This window comes from Mauremys reevesii, linkage group 1 (genome assembly GCF_016161935.1).
Source record: "Mauremys reevesii isolate NIE-2019 linkage group 1, ASM1616193v1, whole genome shotgun sequence".
NCBI classification, from domain to species: Eukaryota; Metazoa; Chordata; order Testudines; family Geoemydidae; genus Mauremys; species Mauremys reevesii.
The window spans coordinates 322,692,124-322,705,879 of NC_052623.1; the positions used below are offsets into that span (position 1 = coordinate 322,692,124).

Consider the following 13,756-nt stretch of genomic DNA (forward strand, 5'->3'; position numbering starts at 1 on the left):
GAAGATGGCATTTCTGGTGGTAACCCCGTCTTCAAGGCGAGTTTCAGAACTTCAGGCTCTTCTAGCTGACCCTCCTTTCAGTCTTTCATGAAGACAAGGTTTCCCTTAGGCCACACCCCACTCTTCATAGGTGCTAACTTTTGTTTTTGCCGGTGGGTGCTTTTAAAGGGGAGCGTGTGTTTGGGGAGGGGGGCACTCTGCTAGTTTTGGGAGGAGGCTATTTTCAGTATATTTATACACTTCTTTCATATTCTAGCTAATGAATGTATCGATCATTGGTATCTTTACTATTTTAATAATGATTCAGTTGTTATGAACTACTTAATTACATTATCATGAATTACAGTATATTAAAATCATGCCAATCACCTACAAGCTGTCTTCACTAATGTCTCAGTTTAAAGACATCATGTCTCACTGTAGATTTCTGGATGAAACTGTCAACACACTTCCTTATTTACATCTAGTTCCCTGGTATTGTCTTGATGCACGGTAAGGACAGCTACATTATTCAGTTGCGTCTCTCTCATTGATGACTGGAGAAAATTTTTAAGTCTTCTGAAGCTGGAGATTGAGTTCAGGATGATACAGGCACAGTGAGAAGGATCCTTATGAATTTGCAGTACTCTGGAAACATAGTGCTTCCAGAGTACTGCAAATATCTCCAAGATCTTTTTCATGATGGGTAACCGCTAATTTAGGCACCATCATTTTTTATGTACAGTTGGGATTATATTTTGCCATGTGCATTACTTTGCATTTAACATTGAATTTAATCTGCCATTTTATTGCCAAGTCACCCAGTTTTGTGAGATCCCTTTGTAACTCTTTGCAGTCTGTTCTGAACTTAACTGTCTTGAGTAATTTTGTATGATCTGCAAACTTTGCCACCTTTTTGCAGATCATTTATGAATATGTTGAACAGCACTATTTACTTCTCTCCATTCTGAAAATGGACCATTTATTCCTGCCCTTTGTTTCCTATCTTTTAACTGGAGTGCCTGGGAATGCTTTCAGGATCATCTAATGATCCTTAATTTAATTTAATGACAAGCCTTTTGTATCTTAATCACCCTGCCTCTGTTTATAAACAAACTCCCTGCCCCAAAGGCAGAAGTTGTTAGCAGCACAGAACTCATCACATTCCACACTCAAGCTCTGGCTCCTGGGTGTTGAACACCCACTATTTTTTTCCGTGGGTTCCTGAGCTCCAGAGCATGCACGGAGTTGGTGCCTATGCCACTCTTCCAAAGCCAAAGAAAGACTCCACACCTGAGATATTCGCATAGCTTTGGCATTCTATCTAGATCACAATCTGTCCTTTAGAGCAGCGTTTCTCAATGACCGGTCCTTGAACTTGTGCCAGTCTCTCAGATCTCCCTGACAGTTTCAGAAGGCAGCAAGGCAGCAAGCCTGTCCTTGTTATCAAAAAGCTTGAGAAACACTGCTTTAGAGAATCTCCCTGGCTCTTTGTAGTGTATGCTAAGAGAGTAGTGTCAATTCAGCGTATTTCTGACTGCATTCAACTCTGCTATGATCTTTCTAAAGTCTCTCCTCCACCAAGCATTATGTCTCACTCCACCAGGGCTTAGTCCACTTCATCAGCTTTCCTCAGCAACATTCTGATAACAGATATCTGCAGAGCAGCAACGTGGTCATCTGTACATACCTTTTCCAGACATTTCGTCATCGCTCAAGCCTCTCATGACAATGCCAACTTTGTCAAGTTGGTGCTACAGTCTCTGTGCAGATCATCCAAAGTCCCACGACCTGGAAGGAAACTGCTGATGAGTCACCTGCAGTAGAAAATATATGTGCCCAATAATCATTCCAAAGAGGGAAAAGGTTACTTGCTTGTACAGTAACTGTTCTTCAAGATGTATTGTGCACATATACATTCAGTGACCCTCCCATCTTTCCCACTACTGCAGACACTGGACACACAGCGGTGCGAAAAATGGAGACAGAGGTGGTAGACAAGCCCCTTTTATGCCCTAGACTCAGTGCATGAGGAGAACAAAAGCACATGCACAATTTAGTTGTACTGTTGTCAAGCCTCTGACTTGAGTGTGTTGGGTGCACATACACCTGCAGTAGAATTTATATGTGCACAAAACATTTAGAAGAACAAAAGTTACTGTACAGGTACGTAACCATTTTTTTCAGGTTGCATGGTAATCTGCATTACCATACTATTATGTACTGTCAACTGTAGTGAGATTAAAGTATTTTGATCATAGTAATAATACTTAGCTCTTATATAGTGCTTTTCATCAGTATATCTCAAAGCACTTTACAAAGGAGGTGTCATAATCCTCATTTTACAGAAGGGAAAACTGAGGCACAGAAAGGGGGAGTGAATTATCCATGGTCAACCAACAGGCCAGTGGTAGAGCTCAGAATTGAGCCCATATCCCTCAGGCTAGTGCTCTATCCACTCAACCATATTGCCATCTCAGAGACTTCAGTGCACAGTATGTGTGTGTATGGTGGTGGGGAGGGGGCGCAGAATTTGGGTATAGGGTTAGAAATTTAGAAAGATGTAGAAGTTAGAGAGAGGTAAATTTATAACCCAAACAAATGTAATTTCCTATTTGCCAAATTCTATAGTCTAGTACAGGTGTAGGCAACCTATGGCACGCGTGCCGAACATGGCACGCGAGCTGATTTTCAGTGGCACTCACACTGCTGGGGTCCTGGACACCGGTCCGGAGGGCTCTGAATTTTAATTTAATTTTAAATGAAGCTTCTTAAACATTTTAAAAATCTTAATTTATTTTACATACAACAATAGTTTAGTTATATATTATAGACTTATAGAACGAGACCTTCTAAAATGTTAAAATGTATTACCGGCACGGGAAACCTTAAATTAGAGTGAATAAATGAAGACTTGGCACACCACTTCTGAAAGGTTGCCGACCCCTGGTCTAGTATGACAATCATAAGACATCTTTGGCTGGTTCGTCATACTATTCCAAGACATCTGAAAGCAGATAAATTGTAAATTGATTCTGTGGCCCAGATCCTCAGCTGCAGGTGTGGATTTTTGTGCTTCTTTGATCCTGGACTGTCTGTGCACCAGGCTGATCTATGGTGCTATGATGGTTCTATACTACTGGAGGATCTCCTTACACTGGAGTGATCCTCCCAAGGCCAGCTATGCCACCTTTATGGCTGCTTTGCACTGGCTGTGTAGTGCAAAGAGACTTCAGTATGTGAGACAAATAGTTTATTCTAGTCTCCCTACTTGCCCATTTCATAACCATTATAATATGTCTCTCATGATTCATTATATGGTTCATGGAAACCGCACAGGGAAATATTAGTCATTAGGCCTGACATGGGTTTATTGCTAATAATTTGGAGAATATTGGACTCATAAAATATTTAATCTCTGTTTAATTCAAAGCACTTTATGACTTAAAGCAACACCATCTGTGGAGGGCCTTTGTTCTTCTTCAGCAATGTTGCTCATCTTCACAGATAACTTTTTTAAAAAAATGTTGTAAATGTTAAAATAAATACCCTATGGGGGCCAATCCCAGGCTGTGCTGTGGCTGCTTTGTGGTGCTTCCCCAGTGCAAAATAGACCTGGAGTCAGCATAGCCAGCCATTTGTGGATCATCCCAGCGAAGGGGAATCTTCTGGTGACAAAGGGCATGTCTACACAGCAACTAGACAGTCATGGCTGGCCCGTGCCAACTGACTTGGGCTCGCAGTGTTCAGGCTGCAGGACTATTTCATTGCGGTGTAGATTTCTGGGCTTGGGATGGAGCCTGGGATCTAGCACCCCAGTTTACTAAACCCCAGTTTACTAAACTGGGGTTTAGTAAATCCCTGTTTACTAAACAGGGATTGGAGGATCCCAGAGCTTAGGTTCCAGCCTGAGCCTGGAAGGATTCATAGCAATGAAACAGCCCCACAGCCTGAACTCCACGAGCCTGAGTCAGCTGGCAAGGGCCAGCCATAGGTTTGTCTTTGCTGTGTAAACAGATCCAAAAAAGTCTGCCTGCACCACCACATTCTTCCTCAGCTGTTAGCATAAGAAGAGTGGCCAAGGAAAAGGGTATATGACTGGGATTTCCCTGAATCCTGGCACTCTCTGGGTGCTATATCAGTCTTTTTGGACCATTGCAGCCGATACAAGTTAGACACACCTTCAGGCAGCTCTGATTTATGCTGGGACACTAGGCTTGTGGATAACTGGCCCAGGATCTGTTAAGTGCAAAGGTGGCTTTGTCACGTTTGTTACCTACTCCCTTTCTCCAAGTGGCACTGCATGCTCCTCAGCCACAGAGCAGGATCATGAGCAGTGAATTCATGTGGTTCCAAAATCCTTTCCTAAAACATTATAAGATTTGAAAACCTCCCTAGCCAGATGTAGCATTTACAGAGGCAGGTGGTAGTTTCGGTGAGGGTTTCTTCTAATGTTTAGAAATATCTCTTTAACTTCTATTTTACAGTATGTCTTTTAATGTGCATATGTAAAAAGGTGTTTGCTTCTGATTTTAAAATATGAAATTGATACTTCAGCCAAATAGTATCTTTATTATTTTGTTGTTCTTTGTGCTGCCACTTTCTCTAGAAGCTAAATATGTCAAGGATCATAATATTCCTAAACCTAAACATGACACAGTGAGGAAGATCAATTTCAGTGACTAAAAAAAGGCCTCTGAAATCTGCCTGTTCTGATTTTCTACAAGAAGCCTGGTATGCAAGATATATGTCAGAGACAAGGTATAACTTTGATCATTTAGAAAGCAGGACTGACATGAAAAAACAATAGGAACTTATTAATCATGGATCAACAGTTTGCTAAAATTTTATAGACAGTTATGTTTTTTAATATTACTTATTTAATGCAGTTTGATATGGGATTCTGTTGGCAGATAAATTTCAACTTGATTCTGCTAATTCTGCTGGAAATCTTCATGGCAACTACTGTGATCATTTCAGCTAGGTCTAATGAAGACTGCTGTAAGAGGAAGAAAGTAGGTTTTTCCTTAAGAACTACAATTTGTTAATTTCATTTTTGTTTGTTTTCTTAAGCGTGTGTGTTTAAACAGGTCACTTCTCCCCTTCTTTCTTTATGTTGACTAAGTACTAGTGACTTCATCTTTATACAATAATTTTATATTTAATTGTGAAATTGATTCAGAACAATAAATAAGAGAAATCAAGGTACAGGAGACACTTGTTTGCAGCAACACCTTGCAAGAACAACCGCTGCTTAAAAGCAATATTTCCCCTGGGAACTCTTTCCCTACGGTGAATTGTCTACTCGGTAACAGTAACATAGCTGCCACATAAGAGCAACATTTGTGATGTCACATCCAGGGGTGGAGATGGGGGGCATATAGGGTGTTTCCCCCTCCACCCCAAACTGCATCATTCCACTCCCCTCTTGACACTTCAGTTAGCTCCAGGGCACAGACTCTCATCCACTTGCCCTGCCTGACAGAGCCTGCATGGAGAGTAAATGTAGGGGGAGGTTGGGGAGAGGATCTGGAAGAGAAGGGATTTTTCAGGGAGGGAAGCTGGAGTCAGGGAAGCATCAGAGGCAAAGCTGAAAGGTTTCCTCCTCCTATCCTCAGCAGCTGGCTTACAGGCAGTGGCGGGGGGTTGCTGTTTTGAAGTGAGCCATATGGGGGAACCGCCCGTGCACTGAGCTGTCCTCTCCATCTTGGTTGCCAGTGGCGGGGTATGTGTGTGCTGTTTTGCAGTGAGGGTTCAGGGGACCTCCCTCCCCAGGGCACTGACCTGTCCGCTTCCCCGCTCCTGTCGCTGTATCTGTGCTAGGAGCCACCTCCACACTCCTCCCAGCCAAGCAGCCCTCACCAGAGTGGGGCATAAAGCTGCCAGCAGAAGTATCCTCAGCCTTTCCCCAGCAGCTGGGCTCAATCAGCCATTTTACAAACTGGGGGCTCCCATGCCAAACACAGGGTGCCCCTACCCATTCCCCCAAAACTTGAGGTCTCCAATCCTGCCCCACCCCCAACACATGGCTGCCACACTCCTTTTGAAACACTCTTAACTCTTCATACACTTTTGGTCAGATGACACTCCCCCTAACAGCAACAGCTGCTTAGGAGCAACAGCAAAAGGGCACCAATATGTTGCTACTAATGAGTGTCTACTATAATATAATGATGCCCACATTTTCTCCCATCTCCAAAGGGCCCTGTGCAAAGTGTGACTACTATAACTGTATCATAGAGAATATTCACATATATCATAGAATATCAGGGTTGGAGGGGACCTCAGAGATCATCTAGTCCAACCCCCTACTCAAAGTAGGACCAATCCCCAGACAGATTTTTGCCCCAGATGGCCCCCCTCAAGGATTGAACTCATAACCTTGGGTTTAAGAGGCCAGTGCTCAAACCACTGAGCTATCCCTCCCATGGTCAGGAGACCCTGAGCTTATGCAGGACATCCCTATTCCTTGCTTTTTGTAGCGCATAACTCCATTGGGACACTTTGACAGTAGACGGGTAGTGTGGTTGAAGGACACCATAATTGTGCAGTTACTCTGAGCCATTCCCTGTCCTTCAGGCATGCATATGTGCAAAGCTTTTTCTGCTGTTCTGGGGCTTGAGGAAGAGGGTAGATTCCTTCCCACATTGCCTATGCAGAGTTCCCCAGTATTAACATGGGTAGCATGGGCTGAGTGCTGGGTGCAGGATTTGTGGCTGTGATTGGGATTTTCAAAACCACCTTAAGTGACTTAGAAAGTCAATGACACTTGTACTCCTAAGTCACATAGGTGCTTTTCAAGATCCCACCTTATATGATTTCTGCAACAGCATATGCTTCTTCACAGAATGAAGCAAACACCCACAGATGTTTCCTATACCATGAACTGCGGTGGGTAAGGTGCTGGCATCAGAGATAGCTATCCCACACTGGTAGAATCCTCATCTTGGGAGATCTGACAAGTTTATGGCCCTTTTGCAACACTGTAGTAGTAGCAACACTGTGGGAAACTGGCCCTGTATCTATGCCATTTTGTAATCCAGTGGTAATGCTGATTGCTATGCAAAGCTATGTAGCAAACATTTATACAACATCCTGAGATGGTATAGAAGAAAATTGTGATTCAGAGAGATATGATTCCTTCCCTGCTCCCCAGGGGAGGAAATTTGCTGCTGACCCTTACTTCACTTTTGATCGTCTGCTGTGGCTAGTGTGGTAGAACCAATGCTCTACTCATTCCCTGGGAACAGGGCATGCAACACCTGCTCTTCCCCACAACCTTATAGTCAAGCTGCAGGCAGACTTTACAAGTGATTGCAGGGATATGACTGACTGCCCCTTATACTGTGTAGAGTCAAGCCACAACCTGGCCCTTGCTAAACTGCATACTTCTTTCAGATCATGTTTCTTTTTTACCTTTAGAGTACCATATATGACAGTACCAGCGTTTTGAATGATGTCAACTTTCCTACTCGAATTCTGAAATCCTATTCAGTAAGAAAAGCTTTGTTTTCTTGAGATATATGAATTTTTATTCTCTCGTCTTTTCACATACTGAACTCCTTTAAAGCCGGTGAGAGTTGTGTGTGTGTGTGTAATAGTTTCAGGAACAGGCTTGTTATAATGTGCCAACATGAACATGAGATATGCATTGATGCTGCAAGATAAATTCCAACTGTCCTAAACAGGAAGGAAAAGTCTACTTGATGATTAAATAAGAAACAATTGCAGACATGACAATTTATTTTTTTATTGGAAACACTGAATAAAATTTTAAACGTAGAATGGGGCCAGTCCTACTTCCATTTTAACTAATGGAAGCTTTGCCGTAGTCTTTCATGAGTGTAGTATTGGCCTTAAACATTTCTCATGTCATAAATGCATCCATTAATGTCTAGGAGGCATCCTACCTACAAAACTGAAATGACTGTAAAAACATAGTCAAATTCATTGCTAATTATTTTGGTGCTCTAATTTTTTTCAGGTAATTGAAGTGATTATTGGAATTTCTGCAGTATTTGGTGGAATAATTGCTTTGAATATGGATGTGTTAGTCTCAGGTCCATACCTTTCAGTAACATTCTTTTGGATCTTAGTGGCTGTAAGTACTACACTATTAAATGTAGCTTTTTATACATTGTCTCTCTAAGCCTGATGTTTATTTGGCTCTCAAATTAATTTTCAATCACTGCCTTACAAAAAAATAATGCTTTTTAACGATAGTGCTAGATTATCTAGCATGCTTGCTTTTGATTTATAACACTGTATTAGAATGTAAGTGCCTTCCTTAGGTAAAATTCCCATTGAAACCAGCAATAAAATAGGCTATTAAAGGGGCTATTCTTTACTAAACAGGTCCATGTTTTTAAAGTACCATCTTTCAGTCTGCAAAATTAAATATCTGGGTTGAATTTCACTACAGTGAAATCCTTAGGATGCCATTGTCAGCCTATCATCTTGATTAAGTGGCTGTCCCAATTAGATACTTGAACCTGCCAATAATTGGCGGTGGACATTCACCTCAGTGTAAAACCCTTCATGATGATAATAACATAATGAGAGCTGCAGATAGGAGAAGATTCATAAGGGGGTGACTGTGCATGCCTCCATACCACTGAGGGGACAGGTAGTGGAGAAGCCACTGGATCCATGCTTACATGGATCCGGTGGTTGGCAATCTCCTCAGCACAAAATGGAGAGGGACACCAGTTCCCGGGTGAATTCAATCCTTTAGCGTGCTAAATTCAAGCTCAGTAGGATGTTAGCACATGGAAGACCTACTGACTTAGGCTAGGTAATAGTCTCATCTTGATAGGTATAGATTTAGTAGTACAGAACACTCCATTAATGGCAATAAAGTTTTTGAGGTAATTTTTCTCCTCATTAAATTAGTACCATAAATATTACCTATACAGTTTTATACAAAATTTTAACTTTATAACAAAATTTCACATTATTTGGAGCAACTGAGGACCCGATTCTCAGCTAATGTAAATCAATATAGCTCCACTGCAGTCAATGAAGCTATGCCAATTTACACCAGCCGAGGAGCTAGTTCTTAATGTTTTCTAATTCTTTGTGTTCTTTTCAGTGCTTTCCAAGTGCCATTGCAAGTCATGTAGCTGCTGAATATCCAAGTAAATGTTTGGTAAGTATATGTGTAATGTTCAGATATTGTGCTATAATGGAATATTATGAATAAAGTCCTTTGGTGGTAATCATACAACTGATATATGTTCACTGTAAAGTGACCATAAAAAGTTATATACTAAATATAACAAAATAGATGTCAAGGGTCCTGGGAATACTCAGTACTGTTAGAAAGGAGGCCAATGGAGTGCTTGGCTGTGTACTTATAAAGTTAATTGTACTAAAATAGAGTTCAGTTGGCTTTCCTCATGCGATATACCATTAGTGCATTAACCAAAATAGATTTTTAATTGATTAAAATGTACAAAATATTTATTTGTACTGGATATTTCCGGGGAAGTTGTGGACATTACTACAGAGATGGTAAGGAGAGTCAGCAGGGGCACAAAATGGGTCTGCCTCACCAAACAGCTAGTAGTCCAAATTCTGTTCTCAGTTAGACCCACGCAGCCACACTTAAGACAGTAATGATCTATGGCAGTAATTGAAACAGAATTTGACCGTACAGAATTATCTTTGAATGAAAACCAGCCCCTTATTGTCATCAGGAAACTTACCTGAAACCACCAGAACCTGTTGGTTTAGTTATTTAGCATGTATAGATCACATAATGTTTGGCTGTAATTCTCACTGTTTCATGTAAATGAAAAAAAAATAGTGTCCCTAATCCATTTTTGTTTCCTCTGCCTGTACTTGAAAGACATATTCAAAACAAAACAATACAACAACCTTCTTGAACTTTGACTGGAAATGAGTTTATATGTACTACAAAGCAATAGAGTTCTTAGCTAGTAGCCTTTAGCTTCTATAATGAATATTTATTTGAATTCCTGCTTCTGTACATACTTAGAGGAGAGATCTGAGCATGGGTGGCTTGCAGATTGGGCCATTCCTATATATTTTTACCACACACTCCCATTACACTTGCTGCAGGCAGAAGTGGAATCAAGAACCAACATTATTTGCTCTTATTTTTATTTATTTAACACAAGTTTAACATCTTAATTTAAAGTTTAATATCTTGTTTTAACTAGGTTGAGGTCCTGATTGCCATAAGCAGTGTCACTTCTCCATTGTTGTTCACTGCTTCTGGATACTTATCCTTCAGTATCATGCGAGTTATTGACATCTTTAAAAATTATCCACCAGCAGTTAAAGTACGTATTTTACTCTTTTGAAAAATTAGCATCCACCAATTAGCAATTCAGACGGAGTAAATAAAGAGTATTATGAGTTATGTATCATAAGAATATAGAGAGCTGTATTATGGAGAATGACTAAAATGTTTTGGAAATTACTCTAAAAACGTATATAACATCCTAAAACTATCCTTTCTATAGTTATTTTGAACCATCCTATAGAAGACTATAACAGGGTTATAGTTCTCCATCATATTGTATAGAATGGTTAAAAATAACCTATAAGAAGGTAATTTATTTTTTATTTAAATTCCATAGAATTTTTCCATAACAGCTCAGCAAGTGTTCCTAAAATTGTGGCTAACAAACTTCAAAGTTCTAAACCTTACATGAAGAATAATTTCTTTCAACTCATTTCCTAGGATGCCTACCAGTAAGTGGCACAGAGGGATAGAGTACTAAATGTTCACCTGTAAACACTTGGATTCATTCAAAGCTTGGTTTGGGGAAAAAATTAATAGAGTTTGTAGATCCCAGTTCCCTGTGTTGCAGAGGAAATGTACTACTACATTCTGCACCAGCTCAAGTTTCTTGAGGGCTTCATGCCCAGGTAATCAATGATATGTGAATAGAAAGTGAATGATTTACACCAAACCAAAACTAACAAATTTCACCCAACTCTGTTCAAGACTTTTCAATGCAGTTTAGTTTTCCAAAATAACAAAGTGTTTGATCAGTTAGCTAGAAAAAAAATAAGGTGTCATACTGAGACATGTAAACTGTGGGAGAACTCCAGAAAATATGAAGTGAGAGAAGGCGAAAAGACAGGTATGATAGTTAAACACCTAACAACTTATATACATTTTTATTTTTAGCAATCTTATGATATACTTCTGTTACTTCTGATGCTGATGCTGTTAATTCAGGCAATGCTTACCATTGGCACTGTCATCCAGTGTGTAAGTTACAAGACAAAAATGAAGCTGCATGATTCATCTTGGGCAATGCCACAGATTAATAAACAGGAGTACAGAACAATGGAGGTAAGCGTCTAATGTCTAACTATAATTTTATAATATCTATAGTTTGTGAATGATTTTCTGTAATATTTGAGCAATTTATTCCCAATTATCACCTAAAATTGCCCTTTAAAAATGTAAGGGATGTTTTTATTCATTCTAAGGCTGAATTTCACCCTGAATGACTTATTTTCCTGGTTAAATTAGGATACTCAGTACAGTAATAGTTTTCTTAGTTGACTTGAGATATTCTGTGGTATAAGTAATGGGACATGGAACCCTTAAAGAGTGGTAACACTTATGAAGAGTGACTGTAAAAATGATTTGCTGGGTTTATTGTTTCTCAGTTACTTCCAGAATGAACTGTTCAGTTTATAATTAAAATGCTTGATATTTCTAGCCACCAGCCCTACACATTTCTTCTGTGGGTAAGGCCAGCTGTTTGCTTGAGAGGAAGAAGGGCCTTGAGATTGAAACCTATTACTAAGATCAAGATCTGGGCTCTATTCCTGCCTAGGTCATAGATTTTCTGTGTGACCTTCATAGATTTTTAAACCAGAAAAGACCTTTGTGATCATCTAGTCTGATCTGCATAACACAGGCCATAGGTCTTCTCTGAGTTAATTCCTGCTTCAAGTCTGATAGCTGTATTTGAATTAGAGAATATCTTTTAGAAAAACATCCAATCTTGATTTTAAAATAGCCAGTGATGGAGAATCATTGCTACCCTTGGTAGGTTCCTAGCAGATAAGCATGCCAGCCAAAAGAACCCCAAACCAAACAAAAAAAACCAAAAACCCACCTACTGGCACCCTTGTTAGAAGTATCAGCAAAGAAGCCAAGGATCAAATCAGGCTGTGACTAAATCTATGCTCTGGTCACTCAAGGTTAAGGTTGAGGATATTAAACAGTGTGAGGAATCTTGAACTGCATTTCTAGTCCTGTATCAGTTCTGGGGAAATGTACAGTAATCTTCAGTTCTCTCCATTTGGCACCTTTCACAAGCAAATTCATTAAACTAATTTAAAAGAAAGATAAATGTCCTCTTTTGCTGGCTGTTTCTATTCAGAAAAAAATATTATGGAAATATATCGGGACTTAGTAGAATTAAGAGTGAGCCAATATATTTATGAGAATTTGGTGCTAATACAAAATTAGTATAGAAGGACTATATACATACAAGCCTTTTTGGAGAACAAATAAATGTGTACAGTGAGTGTAATGTGATGAGTCCTATTGGAGTCTGCAAGCTCTGAAGTTTGTCCTAAGGTCTGCTGAACTCCTCATCTGATAACTTTGTTGGCTCAGTGAGGTATATTTTCCTGAATAAATGGGATCTGACCCATTATGCATAAAATAGGTAATAGCTATTTAATTAATAAAGATGTTTTATTATTAATCACATGCTGCTGGTTCCTACTGAAGCCTCTAATGTGGCATTCTCTGAAGGATAGTGTAGAAGGGGCACTGCCACCCAGGGCCGCCCAGAGGATTCCGGGGGCCCGGGGTCTTCGGCGGCAGGGGGCCCTTCCGTTCCTGGACCCGCCGCCGAAGTGCCCCGAAGACCCGCGGCGGGGGCCCCCCGCCGCCGAATTACCGCCGAAGCGGGACCCGCTGCCGAAGCGCAGCCCGGTCTTCGGCGGTAATTCGGCGGAGGGGGGCCCCGCCGCGGGTCTTCGGGGCACTTCGGCGGCGGGTCCCGGAACGGAAGGGCCCCCCCGCCGCCGAATTACCGCCGAAGACCGGGCTGCACTTCGGCGGCGGGTCCCGCTCCGTCTTCAGAGGTAATTCGCCAGCGGGAGGTCCTTCCGCCCCGGAACGGAAGGATCCCCCCACCGGCGAAGACCGGGAGCGGCAGAAGCTCCTGCGCCCGGCCCCGCAAGAGTTTGCCGGGCACCCCGGAGCGAGTGAGGGACCCTGCTCCAGGGGCCCCGAAAAACTCTGGTGGGGACCCCCGTGGGGCTCGGGGCCTGGGGCAAATTGCCCCTCTTGCCCCCCCCTCTGGGCGGCCCTGCTGCCACCTCCCAAGCACCTCCTTGCAGCTGAGGTTGGCTGGGCATCCAACTCTCCTTAAAGGGCCATCCTTGTGACACACCTTCCCTTGCCAGAGCTGACCCTCACCCAAAGATAGGCTCGACAATGACTAACAGCTGTTCATGTCCTGAAGCCAGGGGAGCACTTCCTATTCAGCTGCAGCCAGCAAGTCTACTAAATTCTTGACAATGTTCTTGTCCTCCTCAGTATGACATGACCAGGACTTGGGCTCCATTGTGTGTGCTTTAAGTAATTAATACAGTGGATATCTTACTCCATATTTTGGAGCATGTGTTCAGCACATGCAGTACTCCCTGAATGTCTAGTTCCCAAGCAACTTCTGAGGTGGTCAACAACACAGAGGTTTCACCGTGGTTGAACTGATTTAAAGTTACTGCTGCTTGGTCTCTTGGAGAGGAGCCTCCCTGGATACAA

General features: G+C 41.5%; 1 protein-coding gene across 16 annotated transcripts in view; it reads left to right on the forward strand.

Annotated features, from left to right (window-relative positions):
- The window catches only part of MLC1 (modulator of VRAC current 1), a 41,705-nt gene that overhangs the window by 22,853 nt on the left and 5,096 nt on the right, over positions 1-13,756 (forward strand). For 15 of the 16 annotated variants that reach the window (XM_039512720.1, XM_039512674.1, XM_039512788.1 and 12 more), the window contains 6 exons: positions 4,893-4,994; positions 7,402-7,473; positions 7,964-8,080; positions 9,071-9,127; positions 10,164-10,286; positions 11,144-11,311. In XM_039512720.1, coding sequence (XP_039368654.1) covers positions 4,893-4,994; positions 7,402-7,473; positions 7,964-8,080; positions 9,071-9,127; positions 10,164-10,286; positions 11,144-11,311 — 639 coding nt within the window. The remainder of the gene's footprint in view (positions 1-4,892; positions 4,995-7,401; positions 7,474-7,963; positions 8,081-9,070; positions 9,128-10,163; positions 10,287-11,143; positions 11,312-13,756) is intronic. The other variant, XM_039512799.1, reaches the window with a different exon arrangement.